Raw genomic sequence first — 17199 nt, 5'->3', positions numbered from 1 at the left:
ACATAAAGACAATATTTCCTAGTGAAATATAACTATACCTCAAACTTAAACTAATATTCCACATTTTTTAATTTTCGTCTTTCGTTCATTATATACCATAGCACATTAAAATAATATATTACAATCTTAAACTAATATACTACCTTTCAGTTATTTCAAAAAAAATATATATATATATATATATACTACCTTTCAGTTTTTTTAAATATATTATTGCACATAAAAACGATATAATATTATGCAAAATAACTATACCAAACACTTAATTATTCAAGGTTATAATTGTAATTTCATTATCAAAATTTTAACAGAATGAACATTGTGTTAAGTTTTTTTTAAAAGGGGACATTTAATAACTTAATTGTTAGATTTAGGGCCATTTTGCATCTTGGTCCTTTTTAAAAACTAATAGGAGTCGTTTGGCAAAAAAATTTAAAAATAATTTTTTAAAAACTGAGTTTTAAAAAACTAGAAAACAGAAAACATCAATTTGTTGTTTTCAATTTTCAAAAACAATTTTATTTTGTCTAACATATTATTTTACATTTTTACTCACATACTCGGATCCTAGACTCGAACCAAACCCGAACCCGGACCCAAATAGATTCATGTCATGGTATGGTGTTAAAATATTAATTTTTTTTAGTAAGAAAAAAATCTAAAAAATAATTTTGAAAAACTTGTGCCAAACACCATTAAATTTTTAAAATGACAAAAAATTATTTTCTATTCTCACTTTTAATAACACAATTTTAAAAACTAAAACTGAAAACACAACCAAACAGGCTCTTAGACTCTAGCAAGCATTTTCTCCACTCACTCAATTTGGATTGGTTTAGAATGTAGAAGCTACCCTTTGAGAATAGGTGATCATGTTGGTATATATTACCATGACCACCAATCTAAAACAGTACTTCATAAACTATTGATTCAATTTATCTGTGTGGATGAGTAAAAAAGTTGTGTAATAAAATAGGATAATAGCAGTCAAAACAAAAGAGTAAATAAATGTGCATAATAGGATAAAATAATAACTACAGAAAATCCTTAAATATACACTGCAGGTGTGAATGCATAAAAAAAAATGCAACTATCACTTGATTTAGGAAAGATAAGGCTTTACATGGAGAATGCACGATCTTTCCCTACAAGCTACCTCTATGTAAATACTCACTCAAGCTACTAGTTGAAGCAGACAGACAGAGAGAAGAGAAGGGAAGAACATTAAGGGCTTCTAGTCCCATCAAAGCAGTCTCATCAATCTTCAAAATTATTTCTTTCCTCTTCTTATACACATGCTACCAATTTCATCTAAACTAGTGTAATTTTCTACCTCAAACCATCAGGCATACAATCTTCAAACCAGCGTGCTTAGACTCCCTGTTTGTTTCTTTTCTTCTTCATTAACAAAACACTACTCTAATATCTAGGTGACATCAAACTTTCACATGACATGATCTTTTCTTACACCAAAGTGTTATATGTTTGTTTCTTTTGTATTATCTAATTACTCTTAATTGCAAACAAAACACTCACAAAAACTAGATTGCCAAAACAAAAAGGCATTAATGTTAAGAAGTATAATTTTCACAAACTAGATAGTACATATTACAATAAAGAAAATTATGTTAAAATTCACTAAACATGTCATTGAAATTTTGAACAAAGATCTCTGCAAAACATGAGTACATTAAGGTTTATAGTTTTCTTGTAGATGACGCCTAATAATAAAATAAAATCCTCAATTGATCAGTAATGGTCAATAATCCATCCGAATATAAATGAACTAACTCATGAAGACTGACATAAAACAATGGAAACCTCTATCTCAGATATGTAGTTTTAAAAAGTCCCCTTCTATTACAGCAATACATAATTGTTGATTGTCCTGTCATTCCCACTCCATGAAGCAGGTTGAACAAAAATGTGCTTACAACCCAAGGCAAGTTTTTCTGGCCACTTCTCAACTGGAAGCAATATCATCACCAACTTTTGAGAAGCGGCTACCGCAAGCACCAAAGTATCTTCGCAAATTTTACAGCATAGATGCGTATGCCAATGCCGATGTGATGATTTGAGAGCCAGCCAAGACAACATTTGATCAAACAGAAGTTTTCTTGTGCCCTCACCTCAACATGGTCTTGACACTTCAGGCATCCGGCTAAGCTTAAATAATATCTACAAGCTCCTATAGTCTATCACAGTCACTTCATCATCTGGTACATCCAGGTCTTGATAGCTGCATAAATAAATTAATGTCAAGTGTTTTATATACAAGTTATCCACATGCAGAGAGATATTCTTCACCTAAAAAAAACATGTTCTCTTCAACTAGTTTGGCAGATTCCAATCTCAACTAATTAATCGTCACTTTTACAATTTAGTGTGGGAATGAGAGATGATAATGATTTCACAAAAAGGGAGAATACTAACACACAACGCTATATCCAAATTTAACACAGAACTATTACAAGTTTAAATAAAGGACCATCAGTTGGGATACTATTTTATTTGTCCTCCATTTTCTTTTTTATATTAATTCACTATGATAGACAGCAGAATAATATATTGATAATGAACTTTGGTGATATATTGCTCAATTTTTTGGTCACTGGTATTTCATTTTCATCCAGAACACTAAGTTCATTCTCAGCTTGTTAACCGAATGTTATCCCTTGTCCAACACAAACCACAGTACCAAACTTGAATTGATCGTGATTGTCAAGAGATTGACTTAACGTTGAACAATCAATATTTCTAGATACTGATTATCTAACCAGGAAAAGAGAACTAATTTTATTGCTCATTTGTTGGTAAGAGGTGGTTTTGGTGGAGTAAGTTGCAAATTCAGCCTTCCCAAGCAATTTCCAATTTAGAGATTAAGCATGGTTAAGAGAGAAACACACCAACTTTAACTAAATATGTTATACAATAACATTTTACCTTCTTATACGTCTAGGATCCTGTCGTAATGCTGGAGATAAAGCAAGGATTGGCGCTGGCCCACCCATCTGAGGTCCGGGCCGCCCATTTCTGCCACCACCTTCAAAAGGGGAAGGACCACCTTGCTCACGCAACATTCTCATTGCAACTTCAGGTGGAGCTGGAACAAAAGGCCCCAGCGGACTGCATTGACAACAGAATAGAGCAAGCCCTTATTACATACAGCAATTTCAACTACAGACTACTGTAAGGAGAGGAGAGCAAAAGAAAATCACTTAACATACCCAGCACCAGGAACAGGCATTAAAACCGGGGGTGGTGGTATGTCTGAGGGGAAGGGAGGAGCACCATGTAATCCTTGCCCCCCAAAACTATCATGCATTGATTCATCATGATCTCCTCCATCAGGACCATCATTCTTGGACTGAAATTCACTCTGCTGAAGGTTTTCAAGCCTGTCATATCTTTGCCCTCCATTAGCTTTATTGTCCCGGTCTCTGCGGTTACCGCGTTCGTCCTTCAATCTAGCATCTAGCCCAAACCTACGTCTTTGTAGTCTGTCCCTCTGCAAAGGAAAAATTTTAACCATGAGATTTAATCAAAATGATTCAAGAACGTAATAGTCAAGAAGAGATTGGAGACTGAATCCAGGATAGAACATGAACCCATCAAAAAGATAAAAAGCTAAACAAAATTATCATAAATCCTACATTCTGCAAACACTCATTGACTTCAAGTTCATACACAACAAGAGATAATCATCTTCCTACACGTAGTCTACCCACCAACCTTAACCAAGCTGGGGTTCACTCCCATGTTCTTGGCCATAACTCCAAAAGATTTTAACAAAACTAGCAAGCTTCTTTTATGCTCATAATTTCTAAATCCAACAGAGAGTTGCAATTGAACACTAGCAAAGGAATTGCAGATGCATTTTAACCCAACACATACTGAGCTAAAACATTTCATCCTGAACTCTTAATTTCTCTAATGACTAGTCAAACCAGAACTCTACTTCTTGGAACTTCATAAACCATCGGAACTTCTAACTTGCCTCTCTATGAGCCACCATTTCAAATCCCCAAAAGAAAACTAAATCATCCAGGATCCCTCTTTACAATATTAGAGACCATATGAGTCTTTAAAAAATTTATTTGGCCCATTTAGAATCCAAAATATAAACAACAAAGACCCCAATTTCAAATTATTCCAAAATGTCTCCCAAAATGCACTTCATTACCCTGCTTCACCATCTGGTCCATGTCCAATTAAAAGAACTAGTCTTCGTACCTATCTGGAATGATTTTCCAGTTGTACATCTTGCTAAACAATTAGAGCTACATATATCAGAATCGAACAGACCAAGGGGAACACCCGATTTACATACAAAAACTCCGTAACTGGTTACTTTATGAATCATACCTGTCCTGATTGCTGCATAATAGGTGTTCCACCAGGTGCATCTGGATCACTGTGAAGCACATACAATAACTTGTCAGTTGTTGTATGAGGAAAAGACAAAAGAGAAAACACGAAAAAGAACTAAAAAACTGTAACTTACTTCATGTAATTCTGGAAATATAGCTCTTCACGTACTTTCACAGTCAGATCCATCGCAATTTCTGGATGTTTTAGTTTCAAATGTTTTTGAACAAACTCGGCAGCATGGAAAAGCTTTGTGCAACCCTTGGCTCCGCAACCATACTTCCACCCATACTTTTCATCCCTGATTTTTCGAACATAAGGATCCATACCTTCAGCAGCAGCTGTATCTATCTTCTCCTTAGCAGTCATTATTTCTAAGGGATCTTGACTCTGCAACCTCTCTTGCCAACGCGAGTCAAGTTTCTTTTCCCACTCTGCCCCATTACTATTCATGTCAATACTCTTTCCATCCCCCCTCACATGCCGGAGGCCCTTTGGTTCAATTTTTTCAACCATTCCGTAATAATCCAAGCCATGAACACGCCAAAGATATGTTATAAGTGTGTCTAATAACTCAACTCCCTCCAGACCCTTAACAGAGGTTAACCCACGAATGATAATAACTGGACCACTGGAGCCTGCATGCACCTTATCCCTGCTCTTGTCATTATCAAATCCACACAAAATGTTCTCCTTGATTCCTTTCTCAGAGTCCAGTTTGACGACAAGAGCTTGTGCTTGCTCAATGTCAACTTGTATTCGTCTGGGTTCAGAACTCACAGGGTGAGCCTTGGGAGCAGCAGAAAGATCAGCTTCTTTACTTGATGTCCGACCACCCCTTCTTCTTTTGCCCCCTGCATCAACTTCATCTTCAGAGTTTGGCTCGCTAGTCTGTCCTGATTTAAATGAAGACGAAGCACTAAAACCTGGGCCCCTGTCAAAAATATGATAGTAATGGCTTATTCTAGAACAAAAGTTTAAAAAAGTATGAAATTTTCACAATCAACTGAATTGGGGTAAAGTACTATGTTTGACAAATTTCAAGCAGTCATAATCTGGGGTAAACTATAATACTTGGGAAAAAGTGGGAGAACAAAAAGGTAACTTGCAGTTTTATTTTCTTTAAAAGATACCAAATGAACACAATTTTTTACTAGAAATTAAATTGGGTGCGTTTTTCTCACTCCTATTTTTGTACATATTCTTATATGTATAACCAAAAGTACAACAAAGAATTTTTTTAATTAAATTTGTGTGTGCTAAATATTAATTCATATAGCTGTGGCCAAGTACATCAATTCAAATTTATACAGTTAACTGTATAGAAAATTTCACTATTAGATTTCTTCTTAAGAACATTTAATTAATATTGCCACTGTACTCCAAAATACTCCAATACATTCTGCCCCAAATTAGCAAATATAGCCTCATTTTGCCCAAATTTCTTCAACGGTGCTAAATATTAGAGTAAATCAAAACTACATTTGCCAAATTTGGGTGAAATATTTCAAAGACAATTATTTTGGAGTAAATTGTAAAATTTAGTAAAAGTGATGACGAGACAAGAGTAATATGTAGAAGAAAAATTGCAGAGCACTTTTTCTTACAAGTCCGGTGTTCCACTTTGCAGATCAAGCAGGAAATCCTTAGCAACCTTCCGTGCAAGATCATTCTTCCTGCATATAAATTATCACAAAAGTTTATGCCAATGGCTGCACACAATTAATCTATTCAGCTTTCAATCAGCAACTAGAACTCAATTTATTTGTTTTATTTACACACCTTTCTATAACAGCTAGTAAACTCGTTGGATGATATTTGTCTTTCAACCTAAAACACATTATGTTCAGTCAAGAAACACATGTGAGCAGGAAAAAAATAATGAAATAAACAAGGAATTAAGCCAAAGTAAAGATTTACCATTCCTCATCTTTATGTGTATTAAAATAAGCTCGCTTTTGAGTTGAAATATACTCGGACTTGTATTCTTGATATCTGCATAACAAAAACATAGTAGGTACATTTATTCTTAAGGAACAAACAGCAATTTTTTCCATGTTTGCTATTTACACAATTCACGACTTATTTGTACCTGCGCTCGGCTTCAGCTGGCAGAACATCATCTTCTAGCTCCTGAATGAACTGTTTGTATGACATTAAACCTTCCCTGGAAACATTTACTACTGTCATATAACCACATAACCTATATAATCCCAAAAGTTTAAAGATAGCCATCCTTGTAAATAGAAAACTGGATAAAAAATCATATAATGCTCTAACCTTTGGGTAGTGCCCACACCAGAAGCATCGCCAAAAGCACCACGGCCAGAATCCCAGTCTGCAAGATGAACACAAATCCACTCAAAGATAAACAAATAGAACAAAACATTCACTCCAATTCCAATACATTATGGATGTGAAAATATCTGAATGCATATAGAAGTATGAACAGAAACTTGCTACCAAAGACTTAGTGTACTTAATTCCTTTAATACTAATTTTTTTTTTTTTTTGAAAGGTCCTTTAATACTAATTAATACTTCAATATAATTGGTGTGCTTAAGTTCTCTAATAAAATTTTCAATCTACCAAACAAATTAGAGAGGAAATCTTGTTCCCAAGTATTTGAACTTTCATCTTTAAATTGAATAAAAGTTCCATTTGTTTAAGAAACACAAATACATACCAAATTTAGGTGGCGTTTGGTTGTAAGGAATGAAAACATAGGAATGAGAATGGGAATAGCGATAGGAATGGAATGGAATCAAATTTAAAATGCATAAAAAAATTGATAAAAAAATTATTAAATTTTCTCATCTAGCATTGGAATAGTCTTTCCTTCCATTTCAAAATAGAATAGATACCAATACTCTAAGGTGGTGTTTGGTTGGACGGAATGAAAACATAGGAAAGTAATGGAAATGGGAATATGAATAGGAATAGAATCAAACTTAAAATGCATAAGAAAAATTAATTAAAAAATTATTAAAAATTTTCTCATCTTGCATTGGAATGGTCATTCCATACATTTCAAAATGGAAGTCATTTCACCAAAATGAGAGAAAAGTCAATCCATTGGAATGACATTCCAATACTTTAAAATGCAACCAAACAAAGGAGTGGAATGAATATTGTTTCCTTTCCATTTCATTACCTTCAACCAAACAAAGAAATGGAATAAAAATTGTTTCCTTTCCATTTCATTACCTCCAACCAAACGCCACCAATACTCTAAATGCAACCAAACAAAGGAATTGAATAAAAAATTGTTTCCTTTCCACTCCATTCTATTTTATTACCTCCAACCAAACGCCACCTTACACCTCACGTTATTTGGAAAAAAAATCACACCTCACAAAATACATACAGGATTTGTGCTTTTTCATTTTCCCTTTCTTTTAACTTATTTGGTGTGCTTTCAGATTAGTTATTTTCGGCAGGTTTTTGGCTGAGATTTTTGTTAATTGAATAGAAGTTCCATTTGTTTAAGAAACACAAATACCAACCACATTAAGTTCACACCTCACAATATACATACAGGATTTGTGCTTTGAAAATATTCACTTTCCCTTTTTTAATACTTATTTGGTTAGAAATTTTGGCTTTTAGTTTAGTTCTTTTCAACAGTTTTTGGGTGTATTTTCGTTTCATGGTGCAACTTACAACTTCTAGTTTTCAATGGAAAAAAGTCCTTCATCAAATTTTAAATAAAAATACATGAACAAGATCATGTTGTTTTAGTATTATATATGTTTGATACAATTGGCAACATAGACCAGGACATATGTAAGGCCTTAATTCAGAAAGTTCTAAATGATAAACCACCTCCAATATGTGGACAAAGTCCACAAAATACTATTTTCCAGATGGTTGGCAGTTTTGGTTGTAATATGTGATACTCTTATGTTTTGTATCAGATTGTTTTGCCATTAATGGCTTTGTAGATTGTAATTGGGATGATGCCTTATCATCTCTTTACTCCTACAGCCTTGGTAAATATTATCAACATGAGCAAGACTATTGTTTGCAAAACCACCTTTTTCAGTTTTCGCAGGTTCTAAATGATAAACCACTTCCAATATGCACAATACTATTTTCCAAATGGTTGGCAGTTTTGGTTGTAATATGTACTGTTTTGTATCAGATTGTTTTGCCTTTAATGGCTATCTAGATTGTAATTTGGATGATACCTTATAATCTCTTACTACTACAACCTCGGTAAATCTTATCAACATGAGCAAGACTTGCTTTTTCAGCTTTGTAACAATCAGCATAGTTCTAAGAAGCATCCAATTTGAACTCAAGTCTGTGATTCTAATTTGCTAGGTAAGTGACATAATGGTTTAAAGATCCTTATTATAAATATGATACATTTACTAAGTTACTATGTAAAGCTCTAAAGCTTTAGGGGCCGTTCAGTATCGGGTAATCTTAGCATTAAATGAGAATCTCAAAAGATGACTTTGTCCCATCTACATAAGTGAGTTTATCCCCTTTCATTATAAACTATGAGACTCACACATAATATAAAAATGAAAAATTATGACATTTCCATATGCTACCAAACACTATTTTATAAATAAGAAAAGTTTGAACTCCTCTTACCATACGACCCTTGGTAATACTACAGAATATTTTATTTTTTAAGACCAGCATTATTTACATTGATCTAATTACAATGCTTTGAAGATGGATTTATATGCAACTTTTCCCCTTCAAACTGCCCATTAAAAAATATAAGGAAAGCGATAAAGACAAATAACACATGCATTTTGATAACATAAGTAGGACACTGCATTCACCTGGAGGACCATAGGCACCAGACGATCGTCCAGCATAGCGACCATGAGGCCTTTCATCAGCATACCCAGGCCTGTTACCCATCTCACGATCATATCCACCAGCATAATCATATCCAAATCTATACCATAAAATATTCACAAAACTAGTTAAGAAAATTTTGCAATTCAATTCTACACTTTTTTTTCCAAGTACACATCCTGTGGGCTAACTTTTATTATATTATATCCACAACACTTGATAATATAAAATAAGAAAGAAGCAGAATTCACAAAAGAGAGTGCAAAGCACAAATACCAATAAGAACAAAGTCACAAATACACTTCATATATATAAGCTTCTTTCTGTGGATAATAATGCTAACAATAAGAGAAAAATGTATCTACCAACACCTTGCATTGAGCTAATTGGTTCAAAGTTTCAACATGAGGAATGACAAAATAAAACCTCAAGTTATAGATTTTAACCTTAGATGTGGTGAAATAATCTGACAAAAAAGATTATTTATCTAGGTTAATTATGCAATTATCCGTAGCTCATGCTACAAAACATCATCAACACCATGTTAGAACGTAATAATAGAATCTTTGAAGGTTCTGAGAACTCAGCAGAGGCCCTATGGGATAAAATTAAATTTTGGACTGCTTCTTGGGTGTACAAGACTAAGCTCTTTGAAAATGTTTCTTTCTCAGATTTAATGAGAGAATGGAGAGTGTTGTTGTAAGATTTTCGCTTATGCTTTATAGTCTCTTCCCCTGTGAAGTTTCCAGTTCTTTAAATGTATCCTAGGGGAGTGCTCGCTGTAATCTCATCCTTGAGACCTTGTTTAAGTCTTAGAAGGTGGTGCACTTTGTAACTACGGTTTTCCTCCGCCATAAGCGAGGGTTTTTATTTATCTCGAGGGTGGGGGCCAATCTTAATGATTGGTCCCTCCTCTCTTTTTTCAAAAAAAATTATTAAGAGAAAAATAGGATCTCTTACATGAACGATACTTAGCAAAATAAGGTATATTCTTAATGCTCCCAATCACAGTTTTGTGTTTTAAAACAGAAACAAAATTTTATTGATTTAACTATGGAAAAAGGATACGGACCGAACTGTCTCGCAACATTCTAGTGTAGGATGGCTATATTTCTTGGCTGGGATCAAACTCCATGTGAAAATACAAGGATTTAGAGGATCAAAAACAAAATGCAAAGAAACAAGATGTAAAGACATACTACTTACAATTGAAAATACAGAATAGCTATCACTAGCGCTACGCAATGGCAGACTTAAACTCCTTAGGCAGCATCTAATTTACCCCCATAAAAGAATAGCTATCACTAGTGCTACAAAAGCAAACTAACTATGTACACATTTCAAGAGAAGAAAAGACTCTGGATCACCTACAAGAATAGCAATCTGTGAATACTTTGGAAACTTCATGAAAGTGTAAAATTGTATGGATACGTATGTCTGACATAAGAAGTATAAGAGTCAAATATGTAATCTTATAGTCTCTATATTTTGATTTCTAAACCATTTATTCATTTGAATAGATTAAAACGAAAACTCTCATTAATACATACATACCATAAAATATTTGGAGGATACCATTTTAATTGTATCATACAGACCATGGATCAAAACTAAGAAGATGATAGGCTTTACGAGATTATATAAGAAATAAAAATCACCAACAAAATCCAATCATACATCAACCATATATTTATATTAACCATCATTATATCAATTTCTAGGATTCCGCAGGTGTAAATGCATTATGTCTATAAACAGACAATGGATTAATCAAATCCTTCTTTCAGCTTTTGTTTACTTTTCCCGTATGGTATATGGACCTCGAGAAAAATTCTTCAAAGGCACAATCTCTACAAATTTAAGTAGCATTGGAAAAGATGTAAACTCCACAATTCCGCAACAGACCAATCTTCACTGTATGTCTCACAATTTTTCATTTTTTTTTTTTGAAACAAAACTGCCTTGACAGTGGTATGTCTCAGAATTGTAGAGTTTGCAGCTTTTGACTATAAGCTCTGTCTTCTCTGTCTCTCTCTTTCACTTTTGTAGAGTTTGCACTTGCAGCTTTTGACAATAAGCTCTCCCTCTCTCTCTCTATAGCTTTTAAGTTTTGACAATAAGCTATCTCTCTCACTCTCTTTCTCTCTCTTGTATGTATATGAATATATCTCCTACAAATCTCACAAACTAAATTTGCAAATTTCCAGTCCAAATTCAAAGTTTGTTATCTACAATACGAAATATTTCCGAAGAAAACAAATATTCTTACTTGTAACGATTAATACTTCCATATTCTGAACATATTTTTAAAAGGCTTTCACTTACCTCAAAAAAAAAAAAAAGTAACCCTAAATCTTACCATAAATTTTAATTTCAAATCTATAACCCATTCCATGCACCATTCTCTTTATCAATTACTACATACAATCTTCCTAACAATGAGAATTTGAAAATGCAAATTGCTTCAGTTTCTCCGTTCAATTTCTAACTTTTTTTTCTCAAAAAGGAGTTTGAAATTGAAGTCCAACTCAAATCAGAAATACTAACTAAAACAAACAACGTAATTGTAAAGCGCAATGAATGAACTCTCACCTTCTATCACCGTGCCCAAACCCTCCTCGAGGACTTCCTCTCCTCCCATCGTAGCCTCCTCTATCTTCTCTCCTGGAACGCTTATAGGGCGGAGGTGGTGAGCGTCGCGGAGGCGAATGCCTACGATCGCGATAAGGTGGCGGAAGGGGACTGCCGCTTCCACGACGCTTGTAGTCCCTATCTCTTTCCCTCTCCCTGAGAGGTGGAGGCGGTGGAGACCGATTCCGATCGTAGTAATCTCCACGGCGACCAGGTGGTCGGTCGACGTCCCTATCTCTTTCGTCTCTTTCACGCCTTTTCGAGGGCCCCGGAACCACCGCAGGCGGAGGCGGAGATGAAGAATGTGTAGTGGAAGGAGCATGAGCAGGAGGAGCTTCCACGGATTTTTCCTTGGATTCACGGCGGCGGTCCAGCGAGTCGACCGGGATGTTCATGACCTCCGCCATGGTTGGGGATTTGGAACTCCTGTGGCCAAACCCTAGACAGGGTTGAAGTAATTTGAGGAGTCTGAGAATATGAATGTAGCAGGGGCTCGCTTTTTCTTGGTGATGAAGCCGCGATTGCTGTTGACTCAAGGAGTGAAAGAGAAAGAGAAATCAGTTCGGGCAAAGCTCAACTCGAATATTTTATATCGCACTACCTAACTTTCACACTACTTTATTTTAGGTTTGTTTTTTTAATGAAGTGAGCAAAACCAACTACTTTAAAAAAAAAAAAAAAATTAAAAACCCTCCCAACTATTATTTTGTTTAAATTTATTTTAAAATTAAAAAGAATAATTTAAATTTATAAAATTATTAATAAATATATAAATAATTCTTCTCTTTAATTTTTTATTTTCTCCTAACTTTCTCTCTCTTTCGCACTCTCTCTCCTTGAGTCTTCTTCTTCCTTCTCAGATCCGAGAAGCTCAAATCTCATTTCCTTCCCCACGGCGACTAGTCCAATAGAGACCAAACTCTCTTCCGCACTCTCCCTCTCCCTCAGCAACTACCTAGCAGCTTGGGCCCAAATTAATAAGAAAAGAAAAGCCCCCCCATTTCAACCCTAGCAGCTTCATCTTCTTCTTCATTTGTCTTAGCAAAGACTAGTCGCACGACCAACCAACACTAGTCACACTTCTTCTTCTTCATTCATCCTCATTCCCAATTGCATAGAAAAATCAGATTCTTAATTGAACTTTGGGTTGGGAGAAGAGAGACACCATGAAAATTTGGCTTTGTATTTAAATCAGTTTTTGTAAAATTATAATTCGTTTCGAGAGAGAATGACAGTGACAAATCATTGGCGCTCTCCTGGCCCCAAGTACACGAACTCAAGGTCGTCGTTCATCCTCGACCACCCACCGCCTTCGCGTGTCCCAACAATTTCTTTAGTAACTTTGAATGCTCTTTCATGTTTAAGGTTAGCTTTGAGCTTATTATAATTCACTTGATTCTTGGTTTTTTTTTTCAAAATTTTGCATCTGAAGAAGCCTTGCATTTCTAGAAATTTAAGATGAGGTTTTTGTTTTGATTGTAAAATTTCAACACTTTTGGAATAATTGTTAATGTTGGGTTGATTTCTTGATTTTAATGAAGCGTGGGATAAACAAGACCTTTTTTGTCGATTTTCTCAATTAGTTGATAATTGTTAGACCAAGTTTTAGTATATTTATTACTCTTGGGGTGAGTATCGATATCGACCCAGGCCCCTATATAGATTTTATTTCGAAGACAGTAACTAAGAATTGTTAAATCAAAAAAAAAAATCTATCAAGATTTGTCTTTATATCTAACATATGGTGTTTTTGAACCAACAATAGGTATCTTTATTACATTAGCTAAAATTTATTTGTTCTTGTTCATTCCTATCACAACAAGATGGACTTTACCGAGGCTAAGAATGGACCAACTAATATTGGGTGGAAATTTCTTTTACCTATTTCTCTCGGTAATCTATTATTAACAATGTCTACTCAACCCTTTCACTGTAAACGAATATTATTATATCCTATATTCCCAACTTGGATGAAACAAGAGAAATAAGCAAATAGAAAATTATTCATATATATTCACGATATACTCCTAATGGTCACCGGGTTCATGAATTATGGCCAACTTTGATCGTTAAGAGAGTAGGTAACTCGTTCCTTGTGTCGTTATTTCTATTGTATTCTATCTCATCGTATCACATTTTGTTCTAAATTATCAATGGGCTCCCCAAGTACGTTGAAAATTCATCCTAGTGTCGCTCCGCCGACTGGAACACTTAAAGGAGTTCCTGTGTCAATCACATCCATTCCTCTCATTAGACCATTTGTAGCACGCATAGCTACAGCTCTAACTCGATTATTTCTAATAATTGTTGTACTTCACAAGTCACATTAATTTATTGATCAACAGTATCTCGACCATTAACTATCAGAGCATTGTAAATATTAGGTATTTTCCCCAGTGGAAAAGCTACATCCAGTACCAGTTATGCCCCAGGTTTTTATTTTTAAGCGCGGAAACCCCAGGACTAGAAGTAGTTGGATTTATTCTCATAAAAAAAGAAAAATATGTCAAATTTTTTTGTGAAATTGAAATAAAAAATAAAAGTTCGAGAGCAAAGCAAGTTAAGTTGATCGGTTAATTCAATTATGAGATGGGTGTTAGCACTTAATCTAGAAATCAAAAGGCCTTATTGTTCAAATAATAGAAATAAATAATAAATTAAAGGCTTTGGTTTGACATGAAACGGATATATCTCTATATCTCTGACTTAGCTTAGATTTATGAGATGATATAATTATGGTAAAAGTTATACCAAGAAGTGATTCACGTAAGAATAGACATACGGGTTCACGTAAAAATACGCGTAGAATACCAAAGGGAGTTATTCATGTTCAAGCAAGTTTCAACGATCTGGCTCTACCCAATTCTTTTGGTTCACCCCAACATTCCCCACTTGTCTAACTGATGCTGAGCAGTTTTTGGGTATCAAACAGACCTCCCCAAAAGGTAATTTTAATGTGGTCGATTTCCCCTCTTTTGCAATCTTGCTCTAGGTTTACATACAACTACATTGATATTAGTATAAGGGGCTTTAGATGCTGTTGCGATATTTTGCACACGCAAGTGTACGTATCGTTTCAGGTAGTAAACTCACCAGGAGTACAGTCGATCCCACAGGGAGTATAGTTAAATACGTTAAAATTAAACTTTTAATTCTATTTGGCTAAATAAAAATTAAGAAAAAAATTAAAAATAAGAAAACTAATAAGAAGCAATTATTCAAGAAAATTGATAGTTAATAAAAACTAGAGCTTTGATTTCAATTGTTTCTATTGATCATGGCATAATATGATTATTTTCCTAATATTAATTTCTATGCCATAGCAGGTTTACTAAGGTAATTTATAGTCTTCTCAGATATATAAATCTCAATTACATGCAAACTTTCTACTCTCGTGATAGATTTAACATGCAACAGGCATTAAACACAGAAACCCTATAAGCTATCTAAACCATATAGTTACTCTCGTCCTATATCGAAATTCAGTTCTATTTCACTACAGCATAATTGACACTCCTCAGATCTCGCATCAAAATCATAGACAGTTAATTGGTGATCAGGAAATTAAAAGTAATTAAGCACAAATAAAACAGATGTTCCCATTGAAGGCCTAAAAAGATGGAAAAAAAAACGCACATGTTTAAATTCCCATTCGGATTTAAATTTTTGCGAAACCTCAGACGAGATATTTTTTCTACTGCATTGACTGATAGTACTTTGGTCATAACTCTCTCGATATTGCTTGGAATTGGACGATTCAAGATGTTCAGGAAAGATAAAAGAGAGATCTAGAACTTTTATATTTTTACTTTTTCTAAAATCTAATCAGAAGATAGTCGAATTCAGGCTTGAAGTTGCAGCTTTATTTCTTACACAGTTTTCTCTATTTTAAATATCATCTTTTTGTGAGATATTTTTAGCTTTTTTCCATCTTTTTCTCTGATATTTTTCTAATCTTCTTCTATTTTAAATCTGCATAAATAAAAGATAACAAGCGTAAAAATGCTCCAAACACGATTAAAACTCAATTAAAAATATACTAAAATTAATCTAAAATTAATACTAAAAATAATCTAACAGATGCACGTGGTTCCAAGTTAATGCCAAATAAAAAGGATTTTGGTTACAGTTTTTCTTGTGATGGTCCGAGACGAGGTTGTACTTGTGATATTTCAGCTTGGGATGATTTTTATTTGGCAGTTTTCTGGATGTTAAATACCATTGGATGAGAGAACAAACTAATGCTTCGTTCCAGTATTTCAATTGAAATACCAATAAATGGTGGTTTTTGGAAAAATAATATTCTTGCTTATTTTGATGATCCTCAATACAGAAGAAAGAGTTTCAGAATTACTAAATATGTGGCTATATATTTGCATTCAATCTTCAAAAAATAGGGTGTAATTGAGTATGTAGGATGGAAGCAGATCTGTTTCGAGTGAATGGATAATCTGAGATAGAACAAGAAAAATTGAATTTTATTAATTCAACTTCTAAGACTTTGGAACAATTAAAAAATTACAAAAATGAAATCATTCGTTTTGAACAACAAAGAGCAATTAACCAAGTTGACAATAGGTTTTCCAACAAGCCTTATAAGGAGCTCTAGGGAATCTATTGATTCTCTCCCAGTTGGTTGGACCGTAGGTGCGATGATTTACTTCGCGGGCGAGGTCTCTGATCCAGGATGGGCCAGTTGCGCCAAGGAAAAGAATAAAAGAAGCATGTGAGTCCTTCATGCATGATCCACTTGACTCGGGGGATATAGCTCAGTTGGTAGAGCTCTGCTCTTGCAATTGGGTCGTTGAGATTACAAGTTAGGTGTAGCTAAGCGGTCTTGCATAACATAATTAGAATACACATAGGACTTTAGTATAAAGAGACCTTAAAGAAAATGGGGTTAGATGGAATAACTCTAAAAACATGCATGGTTAATCTATGTGGGTTCACAGGTGATAGCGTCACAAGTTTGGGTACAGTCGAGCTCCCCCTCACAAAGGGAGACTCACATTTATTAGTAACTTTAATGCAAGAATTCTTAGTGGTTGACCTTCCCTCAGTCTATAACTGTTGAAATTTATTTTACCAGGATCTTAGATCTACTCACAAGTATGTTGTTTAACATCCTAAATATGAACTTTCTAAAATGATAATAAACACATATAAAGTTAAGGAAACCTTACATTGGTTGCAGCAGAATAATATGTCTCCTTCCACTCAGATCTCTAACCCTTGTATCCTTTCTGTCGCAGAGTATTATCAAGATCTGAGTCCGAATGTCCTTCTCTTTGAATTGGATTCTTCACGATCTTCCAGACTATGATTGATGTACCACTTGCTGTGTGTGGGCACTACTCTATCACTAGAGTATTTCGAAAT

At 34.4% G+C, this 17199-nt stretch overlaps 1 protein-coding gene across 1 annotated transcript; it reads right to left on the bottom strand.

Moving 5' to 3' along the window:
• Positions 1 to 1623: 1623 nt before the first annotated feature.
• On the bottom strand, positions 1624 to 12477 carry LOC115721436 (serrate RNA effector molecule). Its single transcript, XM_030650731.2, has 12 exons — positions 11782 to 12477; positions 9171 to 9289; positions 6649 to 6706; positions 6461 to 6535; positions 6289 to 6363; positions 6151 to 6198; positions 5976 to 6044; positions 4505 to 5302; positions 4366 to 4414; positions 3228 to 3508; positions 2944 to 3126; positions 1624 to 2239 (listed from the first exon to the last, which is right to left on the bottom strand). The coding sequence occupies exons 1-12, from the start codon at positions 12225 to 12227 to the stop codon at positions 2179 to 2181; spliced, it is 2262 nt and encodes a 753-aa protein (XP_030506591.2). The 5' UTR covers positions 12228 to 12477; the 3' UTR covers positions 1624 to 2178.
• Between the last annotated feature and the right edge of the window lie 4722 nt (positions 12478 to 17199).

Source organism: Cannabis sativa, chromosome 2, assembly GCF_029168945.1.
Source record: "Cannabis sativa cultivar Pink pepper isolate KNU-18-1 chromosome 2, ASM2916894v1, whole genome shotgun sequence".
In the NCBI taxonomy this organism is placed as follows: Eukaryota; Viridiplantae; Streptophyta; class Magnoliopsida; order Rosales; family Cannabaceae; genus Cannabis; species Cannabis sativa.
This window is presented reverse-complemented; position numbering and strand designations above follow the sequence as displayed.

Bases quoted from the DNA above. Each gene is read 5' to 3' on its own strand.
- LOC115721436 (XM_030650731.2), bottom strand. From the start codon at position 12,227: ATGGCGGAGGTCATGAACATCCCGGTCGACTCGCTGGACCGCCGCCGT. The intron at 6,536-6,648 runs GTTAGAGCATTA...AAATGTTTCCAG, and splicing joins GGTGTGGGCACTACCCAAAG to GGAAGGTTTAATGTCATACA. The intron at 6,045-6,150 runs GTGTGTAAATAA...ATTTATATGCAG, and splicing joins TTACTAGCTGTTATAGAAAG to GAAGAATGATCTTGCACGGA.